At 40.5% G+C, this 24641-nt stretch overlaps 1 protein-coding gene across 4 annotated transcripts in view; it reads left to right on the top strand.

Annotated features, from left to right (window-relative positions):
• LOC103370884 (RNA-binding motif, single-stranded-interacting protein 3-like) overlaps window positions 1–24641 on the top strand; it is a 132257-nt gene that overhangs the window by 41412 nt on the left and 66204 nt on the right. For all 4 annotated transcript variants that reach the window (XM_008300067.1, XM_008300066.1, XM_008300068.1 and 1 more), the window contains 2 exons: window positions 8816–8874; window positions 16496–16587. In XM_008300067.1, coding sequence (XP_008298289.1) covers window positions 8816–8874; window positions 16496–16587 — 151 coding nt within the window. The remainder of the gene's footprint in view (window positions 1–8815; window positions 8875–16495; window positions 16588–24641) is intronic.

Consider the following 24641-nt stretch of genomic DNA (forward strand, 5'->3'; position numbering starts at 1 on the left):
TTTTAATTTTCTCCAGCAGGTTGAGTAATAGAAGAAATATAAATAATTGAATTACAAATAAAGATAAACAAAATTTGCAATAGTTGTTTTTTTTTTTTTTTTTTTTTAAATGAAAATATTATCAATAAATGTAGTTTTCCATCATAGTAAGTTTAAACAGCATTTAGGCAAGGCTTTGGGATTATTGTACAATTCAGTGGTTTTATTGCTTTAAAAAGAAACTTTTATAAACCTTAAAACACAAACTTCAACTTCTACATTTAACTTCTAATTGTTTCTAGGCAGAAATGTACTGTTTTAAAGCACATCCCAACAAACTTGATTTAGTAATTTCAGAATAAAATAAATAGAAATACTGACTTTTTTGAAATTATGGGCAAAAATGCTTCTAAGCATGACTCGGGTTAGTGCTAATGAAACATTTCTGCTAAAATGCTGATATGGCACTAGATGACATGCCTGTTCTCACGTTCTAGTTCTATCTGCTCTGTTCTTCTTGATAAAATTGGTAAATGATGTGGTTTTCCTGATAATTCCTCGACTGTAGTAGCTTAAGCGTTACCAACAGAATCACTGGTGATAGCACACTCAGAGTCGATCCTGCACATTTCACTCCCAGTTGTCCCCAAGTGGACAAACTGGATCATCACAAAATGTAATGCAAGTGATAAACCAGCTCTCCCAGAGAGGCTCTTGTTTGCCCGTAGTCATAACCCGAGTATATCATCAAACTGGATACAGATCTATCATTAATTATCATTATCTCTTATTTTCTACGGATGAGCTGTATAAGATCTGTCCAACATAGTAGTCCAATTTGGAATAAAGAAAAAGGCACAAAAAAGTGAAGATGGCCTCACATATGCACACACCATACCTTGCCCTTCTGCGTGTCAGCTGCAGTTCAAGCCTGTTGTATTTCAGCTTCGCCCAGAGGCGTTCTGGAGAAACAGGGTGAAAAATGGGGGCCAATAAAAGTTTCATTAGAGGCCCAGTCAGTGTGCCAAGTGGCCAGTAACATTTAGGAAAGGTCACTGGGGGAGAGGGGGGAGATCTGCGTGTGCTGTTGGGCAGCAGTTACAGCGCCGGCTTCCTAAATCTCCCCGGCTTTCGGAAATAGACTGAGTGGCAGTTTCCTGTCATTCACTGACATGACGTGCACGCATGCGCACACGAGAACACACACACACACACAAGCATTTCATTCATTCACACAGTTACAATGAATAACGGAAGGACAGTCCCTTGCCACTGTCACACACACACACACATACACACACACACACTCTTTCAACTCAATGTCATTCTCATCCTTATTGTTGCAAAAACGTGGCTTTTTTTTGTGTTCCAATCTGCCCACCAGCTCCATCCTCTCCCTTCCCATTCTGTCATCCTCCTCATTTCCTCCTTCCATCCTTCTCTCTCTCTCTCTCTCTGTCCCCCTCTCCCTCTGAACCTCACACCCCCTTCCCTCTCTCTCTCTGTCTCTGTGCCAGTTCTCAGAGTGTCAGTGAAAAGTGCTGTTGTCAGCTGACATTTCCAATCACTCCCCCGGTCGCCCAAACTATGGACACACTTTTAACGTCTGGGGACAGAGCAGAACGTGACCGGAATCTCAAGCCGAGCACAAGGGCAATTTCTCTCTCACTCACTCGCTTTCACTCACACTTGTTGTCTTTCTGTCTCTCTCACACGCTTGCCACTGATGTAAAATTTCTATCTATCTATCTATCTATCTATCTATCTATCTATCTATCTATCTATCTATCTATCTATCTATCTATCTATCTATCTATCTATCTATCTNATCTATCTATCTATCTATCTATCTATCTATCTATCTATCTATCTATCTATCTATCTATCTATCTATCTATCTATCTATCTATCTATCTATCTATATAGTTTTACTACTGAAAGGAAAAATCACTGAAGAATAATATAAAACGGCAAATGACTTTGAGATCTCTCATGAATCATCAACAGCTGAGTTAGAACAGCTTTAATCTTGCACTAAAACCTGCAGTATGGCTCGTGAAATTCAGAAAAAATAAATTGTACTTGGTGTCTTGGCAGCAGTTGATTGATACAAAATCTAAACCTTAGACTTATATTTCTGTCCTGAACTTTATAACCTTAAAGACATTTTTAATTATCATACTTTTTTATGAGCAAAATTCTGGATGGCGGTGGATATACCAAAATACTGGCTGACAGGATGACTCCCAGTCTGCAGAAGCTTAGCAGAAGAGGAATATTCCAGCATGATAATGATCCAGAGCACACTGCCAACATCACACGAGTTACAAAAGAAGATAAAAGTGACCTGACTTGAATCCAATAGAACATCTCTAAGGTATTTTAAAGAGAGAGACAACCGCTCCATCAAAGAGCAGCTGAAAAAAAAATAGTCTCTGAAGAATGGCACAACATCTGTCCAGAAATTTCTGCAACACTGGTGTCCTCCATGCTGAGAAGAATTGAGTCTGTTGTCACAAATAAAGGCATATGAAGTACCTAAATAAAAAGATTTTAATCTCAGCAATGGTATTATTAAAAGTTGTATTGAATTTTGGGAGTTTTAAATCATTTTACCTTTAAGTAATATTGCACAGTGGTGTATCACAAGTCTGCAGGGCATTTTGAAAATAGGCATCCATATTATACACATCATGTGTCATTATTGATCCTCTTCTCTTTGTCACAAAAGACATTTTGGCTTTGCATAGCAGGAAAAAATATATACTATTAAGAACGACTGCATTCCATTTAGGTGGGATTCTTTGAATAGGTTCCAGGTTCCTTGTTTTGTGCAGTCTGGCCCGCTGTCATGCTCACTTAAAGGTGAAGTCTGCGATTCTGGAGAGAGATCGTTGATATTCATCTAGTTTGCATAATCGGATAGTTAGCATATGGCAGATTTACCATCCCTCTTGCTCCCGCTGCCCCTTTTACCCTCTTCCCCTCTTTTTCCTTCTGTCATGTGCACAAGCATGAATATGCACAGGACGCACTGGAAGAGTGTAGGTTGGTCCGAGGCACTTTATTCATTTGCGATTTAAAGAGCCAGGGCTGTGTGCTAACTAGTTGTTTTTTTGTTGTTGTTGTTGTTGTTGTTTTTTCCAGCAGAATGGATAGGTAGTAGAGGAGGTATTGAGAGATTGCTAAAAAAAAGAAAAAAAAAAAAAATTAAATTAGATTCTGTTACTCCTTCTTTATTGGAACTGAGCCATTGTCAAAAAAAGTGCTTCCCTTTTGCTTTTCCTGCTATGACAAGTAAAAATGTCTGCTGTGAAACAAGGGCTATTGGAGGACTCTCACTTTTTTTTTCTTTCTTTTTAAAAGAAAAAAAAATGTTGTGCCTTACTGTTTCTAACTGCCAGTATACTTCATGAGAAGTGCTTCTCAGATGTACCAAAAATCTCTTTGGAAATCCCTCCTGGTGCTGTCGTAGGAGGGAGCTGTGTCCAAAAAAAACATATATGTCATGTTTTGTAATTCCTACGCTGACAACCATTTTACACCCTCTGATATGGTGAGGGGGTTGCAAGGTGGAGCGGTGATTAGCGTTGTTGCCTCGCCGCAAGAAGGTCGCCGGTGAGGACACCCGGGATCTTTCTGTGTGGAGTTTGCATGTTCTCCCCGTGCAGCGTGGGTTCTCTCCAGGTTCTCCAGCTTCTTCCCCCGAGGTCCAAAAACATGTTGAGGTTAATTGGTGACTCTAAATTGTCCGTAGGTGTGAATGTGAGTGTGCTTGGTTGTCTGTCTCTAAGTGTAGCCATGTGATAGACTGGCGACCTGTCCAGGGTGTCCCCTGCCTTCATCCTAAGTCAGCTGAGATAGACTCCAGCCCCCCATGACCCGAGTGAGGATTAAGTGGTGTATAGATAATGGATGGATGATGTGGTGAGACAGCAAGTTACACCAACTAGTCCTTTACCAGCAACCTGGTCCTTAGGATCAGTGTTTATTTTTGGCAAAACTCTGTTGTTGTTGTCGTCTAACCCGCTTTCACAGAAATTGCATTGATAAAAAGATCCTATATTTAGGATCCTAAATGGACAAGATATTGAACTATCTCCTCTGAAGAATTATGACCACAGATGAAATGGAGATTAAAATCATCTCAACTCAATTTAGCCACCATTGTATTTGAAAAATAGAGTTTGCCCAGCTATTTGGTCTGACATAAATCTTTGTGGAAGAAGTTTACCCTCTACCCCACAGCATTATCAGATCAAAGAAAAGTAAGAATAAGGAAAAAAAAAACATCAGCCAATGCTTTGTCTGAAGATAAAATGTCTTTTTTTTTTTCTTGTTTAAACTTGTAGATATTTACCTTGTTATGACCACAAATGAGTCTACTGCTATATTTCCAACTCTTAAACCTAACCAGCCTTGAAGCTTATGATTTAAACTTCAGAGAAAGCCCTCTTGGCAGAAAAGAACTTACTGTTTCAGTAGCACTAAGTCATCTTCTAAATTCACAGTGCATTGCCTATTCATCATGGAAACAGTCCAAGACTTAATTTCTTTATAAGGCATGAGGATGTTAAACTACATATGGGGAATGAATTGGAGGACTTCTGAAACGCTGCACTCTCTGTGTCCTCCCTCTGTGTTTGTCTGTTTGAGTCTAACTGGCAGAGAGGGGCGAAAAATGAGGGAAATGCGAGAGACAAGACAGCTGTATCGGATCCCCAATTAGGAGCTACCACACACAGAGACCAACCTGCGCTAAAGCGTGCACTGTCACACGCATCCTCGGGCCGAGCGCACGCAACTCGCAATCACGCAGGACGTGCACGTATACATAATGTATACATCCACTCGCAGACGTCCTGGAGAGATGTAGAAACGATGTGGGTTTGTTTGCGAGCGCGAACCGCGGTTCAGACGACATCAAACGACGAGCATCCATAGGCTGACGGTGTTCCACAAGGGAATGAAAACACCTCTCTGATGCTGCAAGGGCCCTCTGAGGACTGTCATTAACACTTCACACGCACAAGCGCAGCCAGGGTGCACACAGATTTTTGTCAAGCCTGCCAAAACTCGGCGCACAAGAGTTTCGTATTGACATTCCTCCTTAAATCTCAGCAGTCGAGAAAATACTGTCAATTTCAGCAGTGTTACTGTTCTCTGTGTATCGCGCTGGAAGATATCAAAACTTCCATTTTGGCAAGGATTCTAAAGAGCCTCCGCGTGTTGAGGAGGACACAGAGCCTCGTCCTAAAAGAATTGTCACACTGAAAGTCAGTCTGTCAGCTCTACTCCCCACCAACCCAACCCCGACCGATGCTGTGGAAAGGCATTCTTCTCTGGCTTTGCACTGTGTTGTGGAGCTTTGTAGCGTTTCTGTGAAGTCAAGGAAAATAGAGAATTTTAGGTTAGCCAGCAGCTCCTGTAGAGTAGTTGATACCTCATGATACAAAGAAACATTGTAGGCAGGGAGGTACCGCTGCAAGACTGGAAATGAGCTGAAGGGTGAAAATCTATAGAACCACAATCACAAAAACATGTCAGTATATCATATCATATTAATGCTCATTCAGTTTTAGGGATTTCACTCAAAATCCAGCGCACACACTCGTTCGTGCTTCCAAGAGTATTGCTCCACTGTTACTTCACACCTCCCTTCTATTATCGACTTTATGGCAAATTAACCACTCAGATATGTTTCAGAACGATTTCACTCGTCGTTTTTTTTGGACACAGTGGAAAGCAGAGGAATAAGGAAGTGCTGATTCCAACCATTTGGCTCCGTTTCATCCTGTGTTGGTATGTTTTAAGCATTTCAATGGCTTTTATGAGTGTCTCACATGTCACCGCCGTCGGGTGAAGGGCAGGTCGATGTTATTTCAACTCAGTCCAGGCTTCTGCTGGAATCCGCGGAAGGGTTCCAGCTGGGACTTGAACACAGAACGGGACATTCTGAACTTTCCTTTCCTCTTTATTCCAGCCTCCTTTCTTCATCATCCAATCTATTATCAATACTTTATTTCTGTTTCTTTCCCCCCGACAAAAGCAGAATGTGACAGCTGTCTGGATAAAATGGAATATTACCACAGAACAGAATCCAGTGTGAGACACCATTTTGGATGACGCAGTGTTGTTGTAATTTGACATTTCCCCAAGGCCATGGCATCATCATCCTCTCCTCTCCTCTCCTCTCCTCTCCTCTCCTCTCACCTAAATTGTGTAACCGGAGAAGGAACAGGTGGATTTATACGTGTACGTCACACGCATTGATCTGATGATAACACACACAAACACAGTCGCACATTTTCCGTTTTCCACTTGTGAAAACAGACAACTGTGAACGTATTTCACAGCGTGTCCAGCCAGGTACCGCTCTCCTTCTCCTTCACATTCCCTCCATCTCTCTCTCTCTATTTCTTTTTCACACACACACATACGAATGCACCAGTGAACAAACAGAGTCTGGAAATGTTTCACTTTTCTGCTGGGGGAAAAAAAAAAAACACAACCTGCCAAGAACACTGATGGTGCATGAGATCTTAGTCATGCATTTAAACTCTACAAACACACACACATGCATACATTCAGTTGTACCTACACCAGTATTTGTGTGCTTAAATGCATCCGGGCTCATACACTCACACATGTGCCGTAGGTGTTTACACTCACACGCATCGAGCTTGAGTCAGAAGTCACAGAAGAGCTGGTAGTGGCATGGCCAGATGGTGTGTGTAATGTGTGTGTGATTACTGCTTTGGTGTTGTTGCTCTGTGATGTTGCCTCACGTGCGCATCTGCATGTGTGTCGGTATATGTGTGGGCGATTAGTGTTTTCCATGTCTAGCTCCCCAAACCACATGCCAAAGATCTTGTTTACCACCAGCCATGGCTTTAAAAAAAAAAACCACCAGACAAACATCAGATTTGATTTCAGCCTGTCACAATCAGTAGGTTTGTAAATACCCTAAAAATATCTTCAATTCCCTGAAAGAAAATATGTAAAAAGATCGATCATTGTTTGATTTTTTTTTTTTTTTCCATCTCGCAACAAACAATTTCTCTCTGCTGAATTGGAGATCATAAGCTGCTCATCTGTCATGTTATGTGTGATAGCAGCCTTTTAAAGCCTATTTTTCTGTCTTTATTTCTAAAGTCTCCTGTCCCAATAAAGTTTGATGTGAGGCTGTCAGGCGAGCGAGTCTCTGTTCGCTTCCTCTCACTGACAGAAGCAGTTGGTTGACAGAGACGCTCCTGATGGTGACAACTAAATGATCTCTTCTTTATTAAACACCTCTTACTATCTCTCCATCTCTCCCCGACTATCCCACTTCCTCCTCGCCTTTAGTGCCTCTTTTTATCTTTTGACTGACTGCTCTCCCTCTCCCCATCTATTTCTCATTCCTCAGAGTCCCTCCCTCCCTTCTCTTGCTTTTTTTTTCTTTTCACCCTCTCCGCTCAGAACCTCCTGCATTGTGTCCTCATTGAGTCTTTTCCGTCTCCACCCTGGTTGTCTCTCTTTGTTTCTCTAAGAGGGAATATACTTCCATCCTTCACCTGGGGCCGTCACCCAGTCAGCTAGCCAGTCAGCCAGCTTGTCAGTCTGTCAATCTGTTTGATAGTCGCTCGGCCAGCCAGTCAGTCATTGGGCAACAGTGTGAAAACATTAATTAAAAAGTCTCATCCACAAAGCAAGTCAGTGATCCAGGCTGATCTCCGCGATCCAAGCTTTCTGTCTCGGTCTTTTTCTGACGCTAGCCTCCTTTCCGCCTCTGTTATCCTCTCTCCTCATACCTTCTGAGCCTCTTTCTCAGCTTTTTCTCTGTTTCTTTTGCCCCTCTTTCCAGGAGCACTGAAAGACTCGTCTGATAAGAAACATTATTAACTTTTTTCTTTTTTCTTTTTTTCTTTTTTTTCTGAGAACCTGGAGAACAGAGAGCTGGAGAATAGGAATGGGATGGAGGGGGAAAATAAGGGAAGGAGACAAAGAGAGAGGCAGAGATGTCAAACATAAGGAAGCGAAACGGACAGGAGACAATAAACGTTGGTAGAAAACACAGACAGAAAGCGCTGTGGAGGCTGTGTGTCTCTTTCGTTGGGCCTTCTAGCAGGATTGGGTGCAATGCAGACGGCCATTACCATCATTTATGAGACAGTTCTGTCTGTGTTCTGAGGCCTACGGGAGGGATTTGAAACAGATACGGACATAAAGGATAAATAGAAGCATAGATAATAATAAAAAAAAGATGGCAGCAATAAGATTTTTTGTGATTCCCCTGAGAATGTGGCTGACATGTTAACCTGGCATAAAGTTTAGCATGCTAGCTTAGCATAGAGGCATGCTAACTTTTGGTACTTAGCTTTGAGCTGAAGCTGCTGGATTAGTTTCAGGTATTTAATAACAAACCAAACTACTGGACAGGCTAAAATTGCGACATGACGACTTCACTTGATGAGTTATGTAGCGTTGCATAATGTTAATAATTCATGAATTTCTTTACAAAATTTATGGCAAACCATCCAGTAGTTGCAGAGACACTCCGAACCACGAATGTCAACCTGTCCTGCAATTGATGCAAATTCTGGGGCTGAAGTTACTGTGATTCATTCTCTGGACATCGTGAATGTTTATACAAAATGTAATAGTAATCCATTCTTTAGCTGTTTTATTGTTTGGACCAAAGGGATGAATGACCAACCGGCTGACCAACCTTGCCTCTAGCTTAGTTCAACATGTGCAGAATCACAGAACAACCAACATCACTCCCAGATGTTCAGAATTCTAAACTGGTTCAGTGACTAATCAGAATGTTTTATTGTTTTTTTTTTTTCTACAGATATGGAAAAATTGTGTCAACAAAGGCCATCTTGGACAAAAACACCAATCAGTGCAAAGGTGAGTAAGCGTCACCTGTAGCCTTGCAAAGACATTCTACACTTCACAAACATAGATTTTGATGTAAGTCTGGAGAACATCCATTGGATTTGGAAGTTTAAAATCAGAGCAATCAATGTGTACTATGGGGAGTGGTTTTGTTTTTATAAATCCCTTCTTTGTCTACTTTTTGCAACCCCAATTAATCAATGCCCAGAAGTTTTTACGAAAACATCAGCAGACAGTTTGACGTCAGAATCAAGTCCATGTGTTTGCCTTTGAGTTGTGTGTTTAGCAATGCGGTAAGGGTGTGTGTTTTTACACTGTATACAACACGACGGCACTGACTGCCATAAAAAACCATGTCGTCCTTTAATCTATCTAAATGATGCACTACTGGAGCGTCTTTATTTTGTTTAACTCCTCTATGATGATGATTTCTGGATTGCACGCTAATGATACTCAGAGTCGAGCAGCTTTTGAAAGCAAGATGTTGGCATTGTTGTCACAGGCCGAATCAAAATGGAGAACACCATACAATAACCACAATGTGTTTCGAATAGTCTCTGTGGTGAACGAGGCTTGCTCGAGTGTCTTCTGATGAGGGTCTGCCTGATTGTTGGAGTGGTTTGAACAAAGCACTAATCAATATGATTGTAGTCGTCTGCTTCTGAAGAGGAACACAAGAGCATGTGTTCAGCATGATTGCTGCTCATCTACCGGGGCTGTACTCAAAGGTATACTGACATGCTTTAGGACAACAGCACAAATGCCCTGTAATCAGCATTTCAGTTTAAACAGTATGAGTGAAGGAAAACTGAGTCTGATTGATACTGATGGCAGGGATGTAAATGTGAATTCTAAGACTTCTTCTGCGCTGATTATGATAAAATATTTGGAGGAAATGATTGCACTCCTGCCTGTCTTAACATTATAATGGGAAAACCAAATCTCAGTGAAGCTCCTCTAAAAACTCTTTTACTCCAGTTATTATCTTGGATCTTTCTAATTGGCTAGTTATGGAAATCTTACAAACTTCATCATTCCGGTACCTGCTTCGGCATCACATAATCAAATATGGCTTTGAGCTGTGAACGCACATTGAAATGCCTTTCCTGACATGATTACAGCATAGCCAAAGGGAAGGCAGAAAATTCTATAAACCCAGTGATAATTATCAGTTATTCTTCCATTTTCTCAACTCATTAAATTTTTTCATTGGTGTTTCCTGAAATGAGGTTTTTTGAAAACCTGTTTTAGTACAGCCTCCGTGCTCCAGTTCATGATTTTTATGTTTGCCAATTATGGCTTCATGCTTCTTTGTAGTATGGTTTACAAATGGAGATAGTATCTATTTAGGCTCACATTGCATCCAGTGCTTACAAATTAAACACAAAACCCAACTTAGTCTGCTTTAAAGGAGAACACAGGGAAATGTTCGTACTGTTAACTAATCCCACTCAAAAATCTTTTTTCTTAAGTGTCTAAAGCTCATTCCTCTCTACCATAGCTTCACAAAAGACTGTCGAAAACACATCAGTGAGCCACACTGTTGTACTGGCATGTTCCTTTATTGCCATAGACATGGGCATTGGAATTTATTTTGCATCAATCCCACATAGTGCTGTTTCCATCAATATTTACCAGAACATTAAATGTGTATTAACCAGCAGCTGGAAGGAGTCCCCAAATACAGTATTTACACCTGTTTTGTATAAAACTGTGATGGCAAGCTATTGCAGGCAATTGAAACAGTATGTTTTGTGACGAGTGCGGAAGTTGGAAAGTATGAAGTGAACAGCGAATGCTCATCTTTTCGTATGATTTGTTGACAGCGAGAAACAGATAAGATGACACTTGCCTTAAGCCTGAGATATACATTGGTGTGGTTGTGAACGCCCACACGGACCATGAGTTTGCTGCCAATAATTTAGGACTGCATGTAATACCATGTCTCTTTTGGATTCCTCTTTAAGATCAGATAAGTGAATAAAATTTGATGCAATACGAATAAAAAACAGATTGATTTAATAGTCAGCAAGCCATCAGATATTTCACAACATCAGTTAATGGCTTCAGGCCCAAGAAACAAATTGACAGCCTGGTTTAATCACATTCAGTCACATTTCATGCGCTAACATGTTTTGATTAATAATCAATCACGAGCAACGACTTGAGTCTGTAGCTGAAGATGCACCTGATGCTGTGCATGGAGGTTTCCGTAAAATAAAACAAATTTGACTTGTGCACATTTACCGTATTATTTACACATGTAAAAACAAGATTTTTAAAAAGTCACTGAGACAAAATCACGTTGGTGAGAACTGATTGCTGAAAGTACGTCTTGCAACTCTCGTTTAATGTTTATTATTCGCATTTTCAGAACACATTTAAGACTCTTTTTAATACCAGCACAGTTGAAATGTTCTTTAAATCCACATTAACAATTAGAGTTTCTTTCTTTCTCTTTTGTTTTAAGTAGATGCATGTTTCACGACAAGAATGTGTGTTTTCTAGTGAATATTAGGGGTTTTCTCTGCATCATTTTTGGCACTATAGCCTGGATATCTTCCAGACAAGACCTTTATGAATACTAAACATTAAAGAGACTGTTTCAAAATGCAATCCCCGTACATGCGGCCATAAATTGATGCTTATTATTTAATGTACCTAGAATACCCATAATGCAACAGCTGCAGCCGTTAGCATAGGCGAGTTTTACAGACTGTGGCCCTCATCAGCAATTTCCCTCCTTGTGATGGAGACTTCATACATCTCTTAGCCAGTTGTTAACTCACAATGAAGGAGTTTCATTATCAGTCGGCCATTAGAGTGCCTTACAACCGGATAAGTGTTGGTTTGATTGCAAAGGCATTCAGTGGGGACAAGATAAGTGCTTAGCGTGACTAAGAGAGTACAAATTGGCACAGAGAGTTCTCTTGGAAAGGGAGGGATGGATGGGCGGAGGCATGGGGAGGTGGAGGGAGGGGGTAAAAATAACCTGGGGCTGACAGAAAAGGAAGGGGACCCTTTGAAACTGATGATTTAGCAGACAGCCTCTTCTTCTCAGCGAGATTTTTGCAGAGAGGAAACAGCGGTAGAAAGCACGAGATGTGTAGACAAAGAGACAGGTAAATAAATAAAGTCATGTTCCTTTGCAGTCTGAAGAGATACTCTCTGATCGGTTTGCATGCTGTTGTCATGCGAAAACCTTGCGACCCCAATTTCTGTGTTGTTCTTAGTTCATCTTTGTCGCTGAAAAATTGATGCTTCTCACTGAAAAAAATCTAGGTGTAATAATGCAGTGTACATATAATGAAATGAAATGCACTATTTTTAGAATTAGTGTTTAACTGTAATTTTAGTAACAAAGAAAGCAAAGCCTTTGCTTTATTCTCTAAAATAAAATAAAGGCTTTCTTTGTAAAGTCCTCAGCTTCGTAGCAAGCTCAGTGTTAAATACACTGACAGTTTTTCGTTAGCAGTGTGGGAGCTCTGAGGGAGGGAGAGGGCACGCAGCACAGGATGGAGGAAGGGAGAGGAAACCACTTTAGATTGTAAAGGATTTCCATTTCCCAAAGACAAGCACCCTCCTTCTCACTGTCTCCATGTCTCCTGCCTCCCCCCCGCCTCTCTCTCCGTCTCCCCCCGACTCACTGCCACCCCCACATTCCTCCTTTGCTCTGTCTCTCTCCTTTTCCCTCTGTACTTGGTTAGCCTATTCTAATGGCCCAAGGCCAGGAACTCTGGGAGCTCAGGAGATTGGATGGGATCTGTGTGTGTGAGTGTGTGTGTGTGTGTGTGTGTGTGTGTGTGTGTGTGTGTGCACTCTAATGTTTATCTGTGCTTCCATCTGTGTCTGTGAACGCATATGTGTGTATTTATGTCTGTGCTTCATAATAATTTTTTTTTTTTCATTCACGAGTGGAATATTTGTCAGGCCTGACCGAGCAAGATGAATTTTCATTTCTGTGTCATCATAAGGCCACAGATGGGAGGGACGGGACACAAATGAGAAGGATTATATAATTCACAGATATTATTTTCATTCTTCCGTTCCCTGGAAAATATTCTTATCATCGTGCATGCAGAAGCTATCATTTACATTTACATGAGATGAGTTTTCACTGAACTAAAGAGGGTAAATATTAATGCATAGTATATGAACATGCACAAATTACATGTTGCACAGAAGAGTGCTGCAGTGATCTGGAAAACTATCCATCAGCTTGGAAGGCAGGCATCTGCTCACCGACTCAACAAAGCGTCCACCTCGCTGAAGTGTCCTTGAGCAAGACAATGAATTCCTACCAGCTCCTGGGGTGTGTTCTGTCGCTGATACTTGACCCCTGACCTCCCTGGAGAGAGGGGCAAATACATTTTCAGAAAACACAGATCTCTCCTTGAGTGATGAATAGCCTCAAAACAAATGGCACATTCTCTTCAAGGCTGATGTTTTGTCACACCAAGCTAGTCAGTGAGATGAGCACTTGGAGGAAAAATGTCCCCATCATTTATGCCTATAGAAGAGTGAATGGTGTCTGGTGATAGGTGTGATGTATTTCTGAGGCCGAGCCGACATTCATCTGCGCTAGAAGTGTAAAATATAGACCGAGTCCTGGTCGTCTTTAGATGTAAGGACTAACTTGAATGTGCAGGGCAAAGCTAGATTACATGCCAACAACTACAACAGCTCAATATTTTATTTACAGAGCATGTACAAGGCTCCTGAGACACAAACTCAGTTTTCTGGTGCTGTAATACTAAGGATACATTTTACTTGGGCTACACAGTTTATCAGTAAATCACTGTAAACAGAGCAGCCCCATGAAGTGGCTCTCTGTTACACTGTAGATTAAAGCCTCAAGCTTCTGATGGCCGTAAAGTTCACTTGATTGCATGCAATGTTTTCACTCTGCAGAACCTCATAGCTTACCACCATTAATATTAAATAGTTCGCTGATTATGTTCAGCTTCTGTGGAAAAAAAAAAATAACTGCATTAAAACTGTCAGATATGATAATGTAATAATAACATTAATATACAGTTAGTTAATATTATGTGCATGTAGTTAATGTGGCCTGGACCTCTACTGAAAGTTGATAAAAAGTCAAACCTTAGAAAAGAAAGATGCATTCTTTTGGGTTTTTTTATTCTAAAAAAAACATTGAAACAACCTGGCATCAACATGTACAACATTTTTCCAAGTGCCCAGAAGTATTACCAATAAAAAAGATGGGGGCTCCACATGCTATAGATTTTATTGTATTTTCGTCACCTCGCAGCTAGAAGGTCGCCAGTTCACATCCCGGTGAGGACACCCAGGATCTTTCTGCGTGGAGTTTGCATGTTCTCCCCGTGCAGCGTGGGTTCTCTCTGGGTTCTCTGGCTTTCTTCCACAGTCCAAAAACATGTTGATTGGTGATTCTAAATTGTCCATAGGTGTGAATGTGAGTGTGCTTGGTTGTCTGTCTCTAAGTGTCCAGGGTGTTCCCTGCCTTCGCCCTAAGTCAGCTGAGATAGACTCCAGCCTGTAACACACAATGTCCCCCAACAAATTCTATGATTTATTTTATTAGTATTACTTAATTATTTTCTTTGCATTGACTTATTTATTATTTCCTCGTGTCTTCGTTGTTTGCAGTCTGTAATGCACATTGCCACACTAGTTTTAAAAGGTGCTACACAGCTTAGGTGTTGTACTGAAGATGTAATCTGCTGCTATCAAACAAAAGGCCTCTCTGCTCTGGGCTGTTGGTGATTGAATTATCCTGTGTGGACTGCGTATCGGGTTTTATTTCCCTACTAATTGCACGTACGGTCTGTAGTTAAATAAACACCCATTAGTTAGTTTGAGATGTGAGTTATGGAACTTTTCAAATTTTTCTGGAATAAAATGAAAGCATCCTACCATGCTGCTGATGAATACTGTATGCACATTCTCAATTAGCTGAAGTGTTTTGGTGTGGCCCTAATTAGATAAATATAGATTAAGTACAAAAACAGTGAAAGCTCGTGTGGTGTGCTTATGTTTGCATATATTTATGAAACTGTTTTCACTGCATATCTGTGTATCCATGCCTGTCTGGATCCATATTTGTCACAGTGACTAATGTGTGTGCATTATATGTGTATGTACCACAGTAAGAACTTGCATGTGTGTTTGTGTAACCCTATTTTGGCTAAATTATGGGTTTCTCATTAGCAACAGTATAAATATTTGTGTGTGCAGTGCAGATCTTGCTGTGAAAGCAGCTTGCTGCCTTTGAACAATAACAAATCATCTGCTTATCAGCAAAACCGAGCGTGGCTCCAAATCCAGCAAAAGACAGACAGACAAGAACAGATGTTAGGAATGAAGTATGCGTGTGCATGAGTGTGTGAGATTCCCTCATTCTTAACATGTTTACATTTTGGATTGTAATAAGTGAGGCTTTTTGAAATGTGGATCATTTAATTGTGTTAACACGCAGCCCACTCAGAAACTGCAGCTGGAATTTCAAAGCTGCTGCGCTTTCTGAGAATTTCTCTGTGGCCTCATGCATGTGTGTCAATATTTCTTTTTTACAGTCACACAGTCAAAACCGTTCTCACACAAGCACGTCTCAGCTTTGCTCACATGTGCCACACACACAAACTGCTGGTCTCACTGCAGACAGAGTATGTCTTTTAGTTTTTGCTTTTTGACATCTCTCTCCAGTCGGACCAATGTGAAACAGTGAAACAGCGCATATTTCTGAAAGCAGAGATTTGTGCTCTTTGTCCTTCAGTGCATCCTGTAGGGCCCAGCCTGGATCCCCAGAGCTCCTCTAACAGATACATTGTCCACATTTGGTAGACGGGGACACAGAGACACACGAACCGATGCGTACTTTATTGCAATAAAATCGACTGAAGCTCATTCTCCTTTGTGTCTTTATTTCTTTGAAAAAAAGGCTCTGAATCACTTTAATTGCTACATTAAATGTGGAGAATTTTTCTGGATGTCACAGTTACAGAGGCATTCGGTATTGAGCCGCCACTATAGGAGCATACAACACGTGGTGACAGATTTAGTGTAGTACAGGGACAAAATGACCTCAGCTGCAATACAGTGGGATATTAAAAGTCAGATAATAGGAAGGTAGTAGATTGTACATGTAAAAGTAAGGTGTTTTAAGGTTTGAGTCATACACCATATATATCTACAGAGAATATCAGGTGAGCAGCCATACATAGATATATTTTTGCAGGATCATGATGAAATGCAAAAAAAACTTGCACAAAGCATGCAGTTCCATTTTTTTTTAAAAAGCCACAGTGCACGAAAAGTTTGGTAATAAACAAGATAGAAAGAGTTACTGTTATGACACCAATTCTGTTAATGTTCTGTGCTAAAACACATTTAATGGGGGAACTAGCAGCTTTCATTAAATACGTGACTTGACTTGATTTTGACACATTTGTTGAACTTATGCGGCGTTGAAAACAAAACACAGGCTGGGACTTCTGATAGAAATTAGCATTGCTTTGGCTCAACAATATTCAGAACATTGCCTGATCCTGATTTGCTTTGTCTATTATTTTTTTCTCCTCACCCCCACGCGTCCTTCCCATCATTTTCTTCTTCCCCTGTTTTACCTCTGTTTTGTGTGTGTGCGCAGGCTATGGCTTTGTGGACTTTGACAGCCCTGCAGCAGCCCAGAAGGCCGTGGCCTCGCTCAAAGCCAGTGGAGTCCAGGCACAGATGGCGAAGGTAAGCTTCACCCCATCCTGCACTCTCTGGTCTGATTAACTTGTTGTTGTGTTCAGGTGTTTGGCTTTCCTGTGGTGTTGTAAACTCTGAAGAAAATTGATGGTGACAGCAGGTGAAAATCATGTGGGTGTTTTTTTTTTTTTTTGTAGTTATAATGACAACAATGGAATGATAATAATCTTTATAATGACCACAGGATTTAGTGATGCTGTTACAATGATTCATGTGAGACCGATAGGTGCAGCTTTCATCGAGTAATTGATGAGATTGTTGATTCAGTCCATGATACAGTTATTGATTAACGACTATGGCCATGATGGGAATATCGATCAAAAAGCATGGAGCAAATGATTTAGATGGCAGAGGTCATTTCCAACCATCCTACATGCTTTCTTTCTTTTTTTTTTTTTGGTCTTTCTTCCGCCCTGTGTTTTTTTGTGTGATCCTCTTGTACTGCCCTCCATCTTATTTTCAAAATGATTTGTATTTGTGTTTGTAGACGCGTGTGTGTGTGCGAGAGAGAGACAGAGGGAGGGAGTGTTAAATCAAATTTACATGCATACATTAGCATGCATCACCTCACTGCGTGAGTAGAAGTGAATACGCCTGTCGATGTCTTCTCTTAGAGGAAGCATGCGGGTCACTCGGCAGCGTGTGTGTCTGTGCAGACGACAATGCTGTGCCAAAACATGTGGGCCTAACCAGCACAATCACATTATCCTTCCATGCCTGGAAGAGAAAGACAGAAAGACACTGAAAAGCCTGCCTTGTTTTCAGATTCATTAAAGCTGTATCGCTGCATACTTCCTTTTATAAATGAGAGAGGAGTGCAATTAAAATGGGCCAGTCTTCAGGCACCAGGAGCATCCCATTGAATTAAACAGCAACAAGCCTCTGAGCCACCTTTGCCTTGCTCTTCTATTAAACCTCTTTTCATTAGGCTTCCATCTCTTATTTTGTTCCTAACGGCTGGGGGTGGTGGAGGAGGGGTGGTGGTGGTGGTGGTGGTGGGGGCATTTGGAGCAGCAGTGTTGATGTGTTTAGCTGTTATTATGGAGGGAAGAACCCTCGACTCCTTGGAGATTGAGTTTTCCAGAGGGATGGAATGGAGGGCAAGAAGTCAATTCCAAATGAAATTACACAGACTTCTTACTGTTTCATGAACTAATTATGCAGAGAGCTGCTGATGTCCCACCTAACTTTGCAGAAACCGCGTACAATGAGCAAGTCGGTCTCAGAAACACTAATGTGGGATTTCCTGTTCCAGTCTTGAAAATTTTGTAAGACGAGCAGCTTAATTTGGGTTTGACAAAATCTTGGTTTTAATTAGACTGGCTGGGACAATTTGTCAGAGTGAAAACTGCCACGCTACTTCCCTCATCAGAGATACACAGAGATTTTGTAGGCTAGCTTGGACAGGCAGCTTTTGTTCTTAGATCTAATCTCCAAAATAGTTGAGAGCTTTCCAACCAGAGACAGCAGTAAGGTGGCAGTAGAGAGGAGAAAAGGAGGCGATTAGTGAAAGAAAGATGAGTCATCTAAGAAAGAGGAATATTGATTATTACGGATGAAGGGAGAGGTTTGAGGGGGAAAGATTTTGGAGATAAACTGATCTGACACTGAATATCCCTACTGAGCCAGTGTTGGACTGATATAACAAATGGCATCTAATCTATAAATTTATGTACTCACTAAAATGTCCAAAAACTTGAGTTTGTGAAATGTAAAGTTAGAGTTAAAACATTATATTGATAACATGAATGGTGTCCAGTGTGGATGTTGTTTCAGGATGCTCCCCCTGAAGCTGATGCTTTCTCTCATTACTGCTTTTCTTACCTCTATCAACTCACATAGCGTTTGTTTATTTGCAGCATATAAGTAAACAAATGACATTAAACACATGTATGTCCTGCCGCTTCATTTTCTTACTTTGTAAAGTTGCTTTCAGCTGCCGGGAAGCACACAAACATGTTTACTACATTCCATCACAGAAAAACACACATCCGTGCCTTGTAAAGTGTAATCTGTTTGTTTTATAGTGAACTAAAGGGGGATATGTGAATGCTTACTTCCTATAGTTAAGTCAAAGTAGTGATAAAATAGTTGTGAAAAACATTTCTGTACAGGCAATTTTAGTGGTACACGTTAACCCTCTGAACCCCAATTTTTCACATTTTCATTTTTTCTCACTTTTGGCTCTTTGTTGTGTTTTTTTTTGTTTGTTTTTTTAATGCATCTCCTTGGAAACTACAACACCCCAGCTAGAAGGGGATAGAAGTCAAAAATGTCTTCCATGCAGTATAGCAAATGCATATTACAGTTAATTGTACAGCAAGAAAATGTAGTTGAATTCCTTTGATTATTTTACAACAATGGGGAAAAAAGAAAATGAAATCAACATGGGCAACATTTTTCCGAGTACTAACAGGTGTTAACAATACAGACAAAAATAAATGGTGACTCTACATTCCATAGATTTGTATTTATTTGTTCCTATACTTTCCTATCTGCTCTGTGTAAATAACCTGAAGTTCAGCTCAGTTCAGCCAAGAAGTCTTTGTCATTCGTTGTTTGCAACTGAGTCACTAATGGCTTCACAGCTGAGGAGTATGGCTATTTGCTTTATACTTTTTTTTCTTGGATGTTGAATTGCAGTTGTTGCCGACCTTGTTGTCTACGTTGTCCTGATCGTTGGTTCTACCAAAGAAGCCGCTGCTCTTACTTTTCTCCCTCGCTGTTTTTCCTCCACAGTATTTTCTACAACAAAGCCACAAATCCACTGCTTCCACATTTACAAGATTTTCTATGAAAATAATCCCTTCCTGTTTTAACGTGGCTTAGATGCAACTCTGCTCGCCTCAGAATGTGCACATCTAGGAACTTTCATCTGCACCCATCCGGTCGACTGTTTGCTGCAGCTTGAGCACACCAGCTCAGCAAAGGCTCTGTTCAAACACTGTAAAGCAACTTTACAAAATGCAGTGGCAAGTTGAAGTAATTAAGTCATACACTGAGTCATAAACTGCTTGAATAGCCAAAAAGAATAATGACACAGAAAGGCCCCCTCCAGGTGTAGTCCTTAGATTTGTTACGTATGAAATCTGGTTGTCTCAATTCATGTGTGTGTCTATCAGTGCTACAGTGCAACAGCATGGAGTAAAGGCTCAGCCATGGTGCTGAATGCTTATTTCATTCATATGTCTTCTAGCAATAATTAAAAAAAACAACAATATGGACATTCAGTGGAGCGTCTTTAAAGCAAACAAACAAACAAAAAAAAGGATTAGCATCAGAATACATTAAGGTACCAAAAGTCAATGTATTCATTAAGCAGAGTGGCATATTTCAGAATAATGTATATTGTTCAATTATATTATATTATTGATGCAATAATGCGTTCATCACTTTAATGTTGGGGCGGTAAAGGTGATTAAGTTACTTTATGTGCTTTATCAGCTGGGTAGCTTTGTGAATTTCCCCTCAGGGAAAAATAAAGATTTATCTTAATCTATGATATATTATAATGTCTTTATTGATTATATTTAATTTCACTACACTTATCAAATTAATACAGTGGAGTAAAAAGGACAATATTTGCATCACGGAGAAAAAATCAGAGCAAAATAACTTAAAATACCTTTAGGAGCTTTATATCTTGTTGTGCAAGCAGCCTAAAAAAAATCATCCGTCAACCCCAGAGTTAACTACGATTAGAGGAACTTCCTGACATAACCCACGAAATAATTAGAGCGCAGTTGAAGCACGATGAGACTGCTGGTGTGCATGTAACCGCGTTCAGCGCCAGAAAACCTTTATCCATTAAACCCTGCAGCTCGCACTGACATCTTCTTTGTGGCAGGTGCTTGTTTTGGTTGTGAAATAAATGAGACAAGAAGAAAATACAGCAAGCCACAACGAGAGAGGAGGAGAGGCAACTGTGTGTGTGTGCATGCGTGTGTGTGTGTGTGTGTGCATGTGTGTGTGTGTGTGTGTGTGTGTGTGTGCCCTGCACTCACTTCCTCAGTCTTCTTGGTAATTACTGTTGACCTGAAAGATGATTACTGCTACAGCTGTACTCCCTCCTCTCTCTCGCCGGCTCACTCACAGTTAGTTTTTCTGTCTGCCTGCCTCGTTTTCGCCTTTTTCTCTCCGTGAGCGTATCATTTTCTTGAATAACCATTTAACACTCTGAGCCGTTCGTACACTTAAACTCCTTCTGGTGCACAGAACACTGAAATTTCTTTTAACGCTGCCTCTCATTTTATCATTTTAGCCACCTCTTAAACCATCTTATAACTCTCATTCATCTTTTTTTTTTTTTTAACCATTTAGCAATAGAGCATATCTAGTGACTGATGAGTGTGTGTGTGTGTGTGTGTGTGTGTGTGTGTGTGAATGTGTCCTTTTCTGATTTTTTTTCCTTCTATTTTCTAAGATTCTTATGTGGGTTGGGGCTGGACTTGCTTGTGTCCCCATGTTTTAGAAGTACAGAGTCTTGTAAAAACAAACACACAAAACACAGACTCAGCTGTGTGTGTGTGTGTGTGTGTGTGTGTGTGTGTGTGTGTGTGTGTGTGTGTGTGTGTGTACAATAACAGTTACACAGGACCAAGGTCACTATGCTAATTAGAGAGATGCTACCACTGGCAGTGACACTTCACACCTCCCTCCCTTCTTCCCTCCCTTTCTTCTTCTCTCCTCCACTTTGTCCTTGGCACCTCCTGTCTTTCCACTTCTCTGGTCTCTCTTTTATTTTGTACTTTCCCCTCTTTCTTTCTTTTTTTTTTTTTTTTTGAGGCCTAGTTTGTCTGACCCCCCACCTGCAATCTCCCCATGATTTTCTCCTCTTCTGTTTTTCCTCACCTTCACTCTCTCTCTATGTGTTTATGTGTGAGTGTATTTGTCTACAGCAGGTGCTGCACTGCCTCCTTCAGAGTCATTAGTTACAGGGTTGAGTGAGGACAGCGTGAAGGGTAGAAAGAGAAAAGGGCTGGATCTTTAATTTGTTGTATGCATGTTGTCATGTCTCATTTGGAAGTGATGTAAACACTTAAATTAAGCTACATCTTGTTTTCTTTCTTTCTTTCTTTCTTTCTTTCTTTCATCTATTGTATGCATGTTGTCATCTGTGGTCTGGATGTGATGTGTAAAATAGGCTACATCTTTCTTTCTTTCTTTCTTTCTTTCTTTCTTTCTTTCTTTCTTGCTTTCATTCTCTCTCCCTTGTCTTCTGCTTGCATGTCTGGCAAAAGCCAGAAGCTGGATGTTCCCTGGACTTTGTTTACTGATATAAACAGTGTGTGCACGCTTTCTTGACTGTGTGCATGTATGTGTGTCTGTGCACTGCCTCTGTATGCCTGTATTTTGTGCGTGTGTGTGTGTGTGTGTGTGTGTGTGTGTGAGTGTGTGTGTGTGTCTGACAGCTGAGGTTAGTGATGGGAAGAGGAGGGCAACAGCGCCGACTGAGATATAAAATAAAGATGAGCGCAGACAAAAACACATACACAGGAAGACATGAACATTTCTCTCTTTCTCGTTCTCCTTTTTCCTTGTCTATCACTCTCTCGTTTATTTCTTTCGGGAGATCATGTTCCCTTCTTTTTTCTTTCTCCTCTGCCTTTATTTTTCTCCTTCATTCACCCATTTGTTCAAAAATGTATTTCTTTCCTTTTTGTTTCTTCATGTTTTTTTTTGGCTGTCTTGTCTCCTCTTCCTGCCTTTGTCAGCCAGATATAATACACCTCCATCCTTTCATGAGCCAGCATCTATAATGTGGAATGTGGTGGCGCTCTGCTTTCTAAAGCAAACTCTGTGACAGGAAAACAAGTTTCATTTGTAAATGAGAAGACCTGCAGTAATGGCGCTGCGGTGATGTTTCTTTTGTTTTACAGCCTGTTGTGAAATCTTAAATTGCCGATCTCGGATTGCTCTTATCGTAATAAACTATGTGCATTGGATTAGAACAATAGACAGCCATGACAGTGTAGATATATCACTAAGCTCCACCACCGCCATGCTGTCAACAAGCTTGTATCTGGGCAGTTGAATCAAGTTAAAGCCAAAGTGGAATTAGGATTCTCTCTCTTTTAGTGTAAGGAGATATAAATTGTCATTATTCTGCAGCTAATCGTGATATTTTTGGGGGGAATTTTTTCAGAATATAAATCAGTTTTTGGACATGTTGGTGGAAGCAGCTGGTGTTGCAAGAACACATGCCATCAACTTCAGTGGTGCGTCTCTGAATGTCATACTGCAGAGCTTACGAATGTTGATACAAGATGTTCTTTTCCCCTTAAACAAAACCACACATCCCTGGCTGTCAGTTGTTGGCAATTCACAGCCCTCATGCTGTCACATTTGTATTCCCTGCAGAAAGTGGAAGCTAACAGGCTATACTAACTAGCTTCCACTAAGAAAGTTAAAGACACTAACCCTAGCTCTCTAACATTGGCAGGGATTCCCATGAGATTGTGTTTTGCATAGTGATAGAATAATGTGCTCAAGTCCCAGACAGGAACTTCTTAAAATACACATATTTATTAAATTTATTTTGCAGCAGAATTCACAAATGTTTTGCATATGAATTTGTAATGAAACGCCCTCTTTCTTTAGAAGGAACTTGCTCCTTTTGCTACGCAGGACATCCATCACACCAAATACTATGTCAGATTAGTGTACCACAATAAAAAGTATTACATTTCTGCTTAATAATTCTATGCAGCATGATCAAATTTGTGTTATCCAACTGCCCCGGCCGCAGACAGCTTCTTCTTTTCAGCGGTATTGTTTTACAGTAGTCAAGCATGCACCCATTTTTAAAAATAGCGAAAAAGTCTATTTTTAAAAACTTACATTAGACATTTGAGTAATTACAATGTTCTTGTCTTTCCAGTGTGCTCCATCCTTGTGTCTGTTTCAAGGCAGAGGTGACATTGCACAATACAGATAATGAATCATATTTGGTTTAAACGTGGAGGACAGTGGAGTGGACAAGGACGTGCGTGCATGTTTATTCATAGTACTAAAATAAAAGCTGAATGTATTTGTCTGCACGCGCTGTACTCCTCTGTGCGAACCTGTGTCTTTTTTTGTGAGGCCTGAACACCTCTGGGCCAACAGAAGCAAGGAAGAGGACAATGGGTAGAAGAAGGACAGAAGGGAAGAGAGGAGTGGGAGGGATCCTAGTCAGTGAAACCCAATCGAATTAAATGTAATCTGGCCTGAATGTGCACAACCATCAGCTGCTCTCCAAGCATATTAACCCTGCATTACCAGTCCTGTGCCGCTTGCATGTGTACTTGTGTGTCCTCTTATGTTAGTGTGTGTGCAGGGTGATGGGAGGGAAGGGAGAGAGATGGAGTAGTTAAATGGATAACTGAGAAAAAGGAAGAGATGGATGGAACGGCAGGAAGAGAGAGTGTGAGAGGCAGGGAGATGGGGAAGAAAATGAAGATGAATATAGGTGTTTGTGTGATTAATGCGCCTGTGTTGCATTGCTAATGAAAAAATATTTCTCATCATTACAGTAATCATGATAATTTCTGGTGGCACTTCACAGTTTCTTTATTTTACTGCTTTACTAACTTGTGTATTATACCATCAACAGTGACCGCATATGCACCACAGTAAGTGGTGCAGTTTTATAATTGCTACGGAAATCTTAATAAATAGTCAAAAGTACTTTAAGGAACACACAAAGAGGGGAAAAAAGACTTTCATCTGGATTTTTTGGCTACAAATCTTTGTCATTTCCTATCTGGTCGTTTGCCATCATCTGGCATAGCAATGATATCCCAGTTACATAATGCAAAATTGTATATATACTGTATATATTTTTAAAAAACACATGTTCAATTTCTGCTCCTGGCAAATGATTCTTCTGTCTATAGCACTTCTTGTAGTGTTGAAGAACTTGTATCTTGCTGAGAGCAGCATACTGTAGCTTAAGTGATATGTAGCCAAAAGCCATCCATCCAAAGGGTCCTGACTCATTAATACTTTATGCAATGTGTTCATTAAAAAGGATCATTTCAGTACTTGAAGTAAGAGTCCAG

The sequence above is a fragment of the Stegastes partitus genome, unplaced genomic scaffold (assembly GCF_000690725.1).
Source record: "Stegastes partitus isolate 25-593 unplaced genomic scaffold, Stegastes_partitus-1.0.2 Scaffold1495, whole genome shotgun sequence".
NCBI lineage: Eukaryota > Metazoa > Chordata > Actinopteri > Pomacentridae > Stegastes > Stegastes partitus.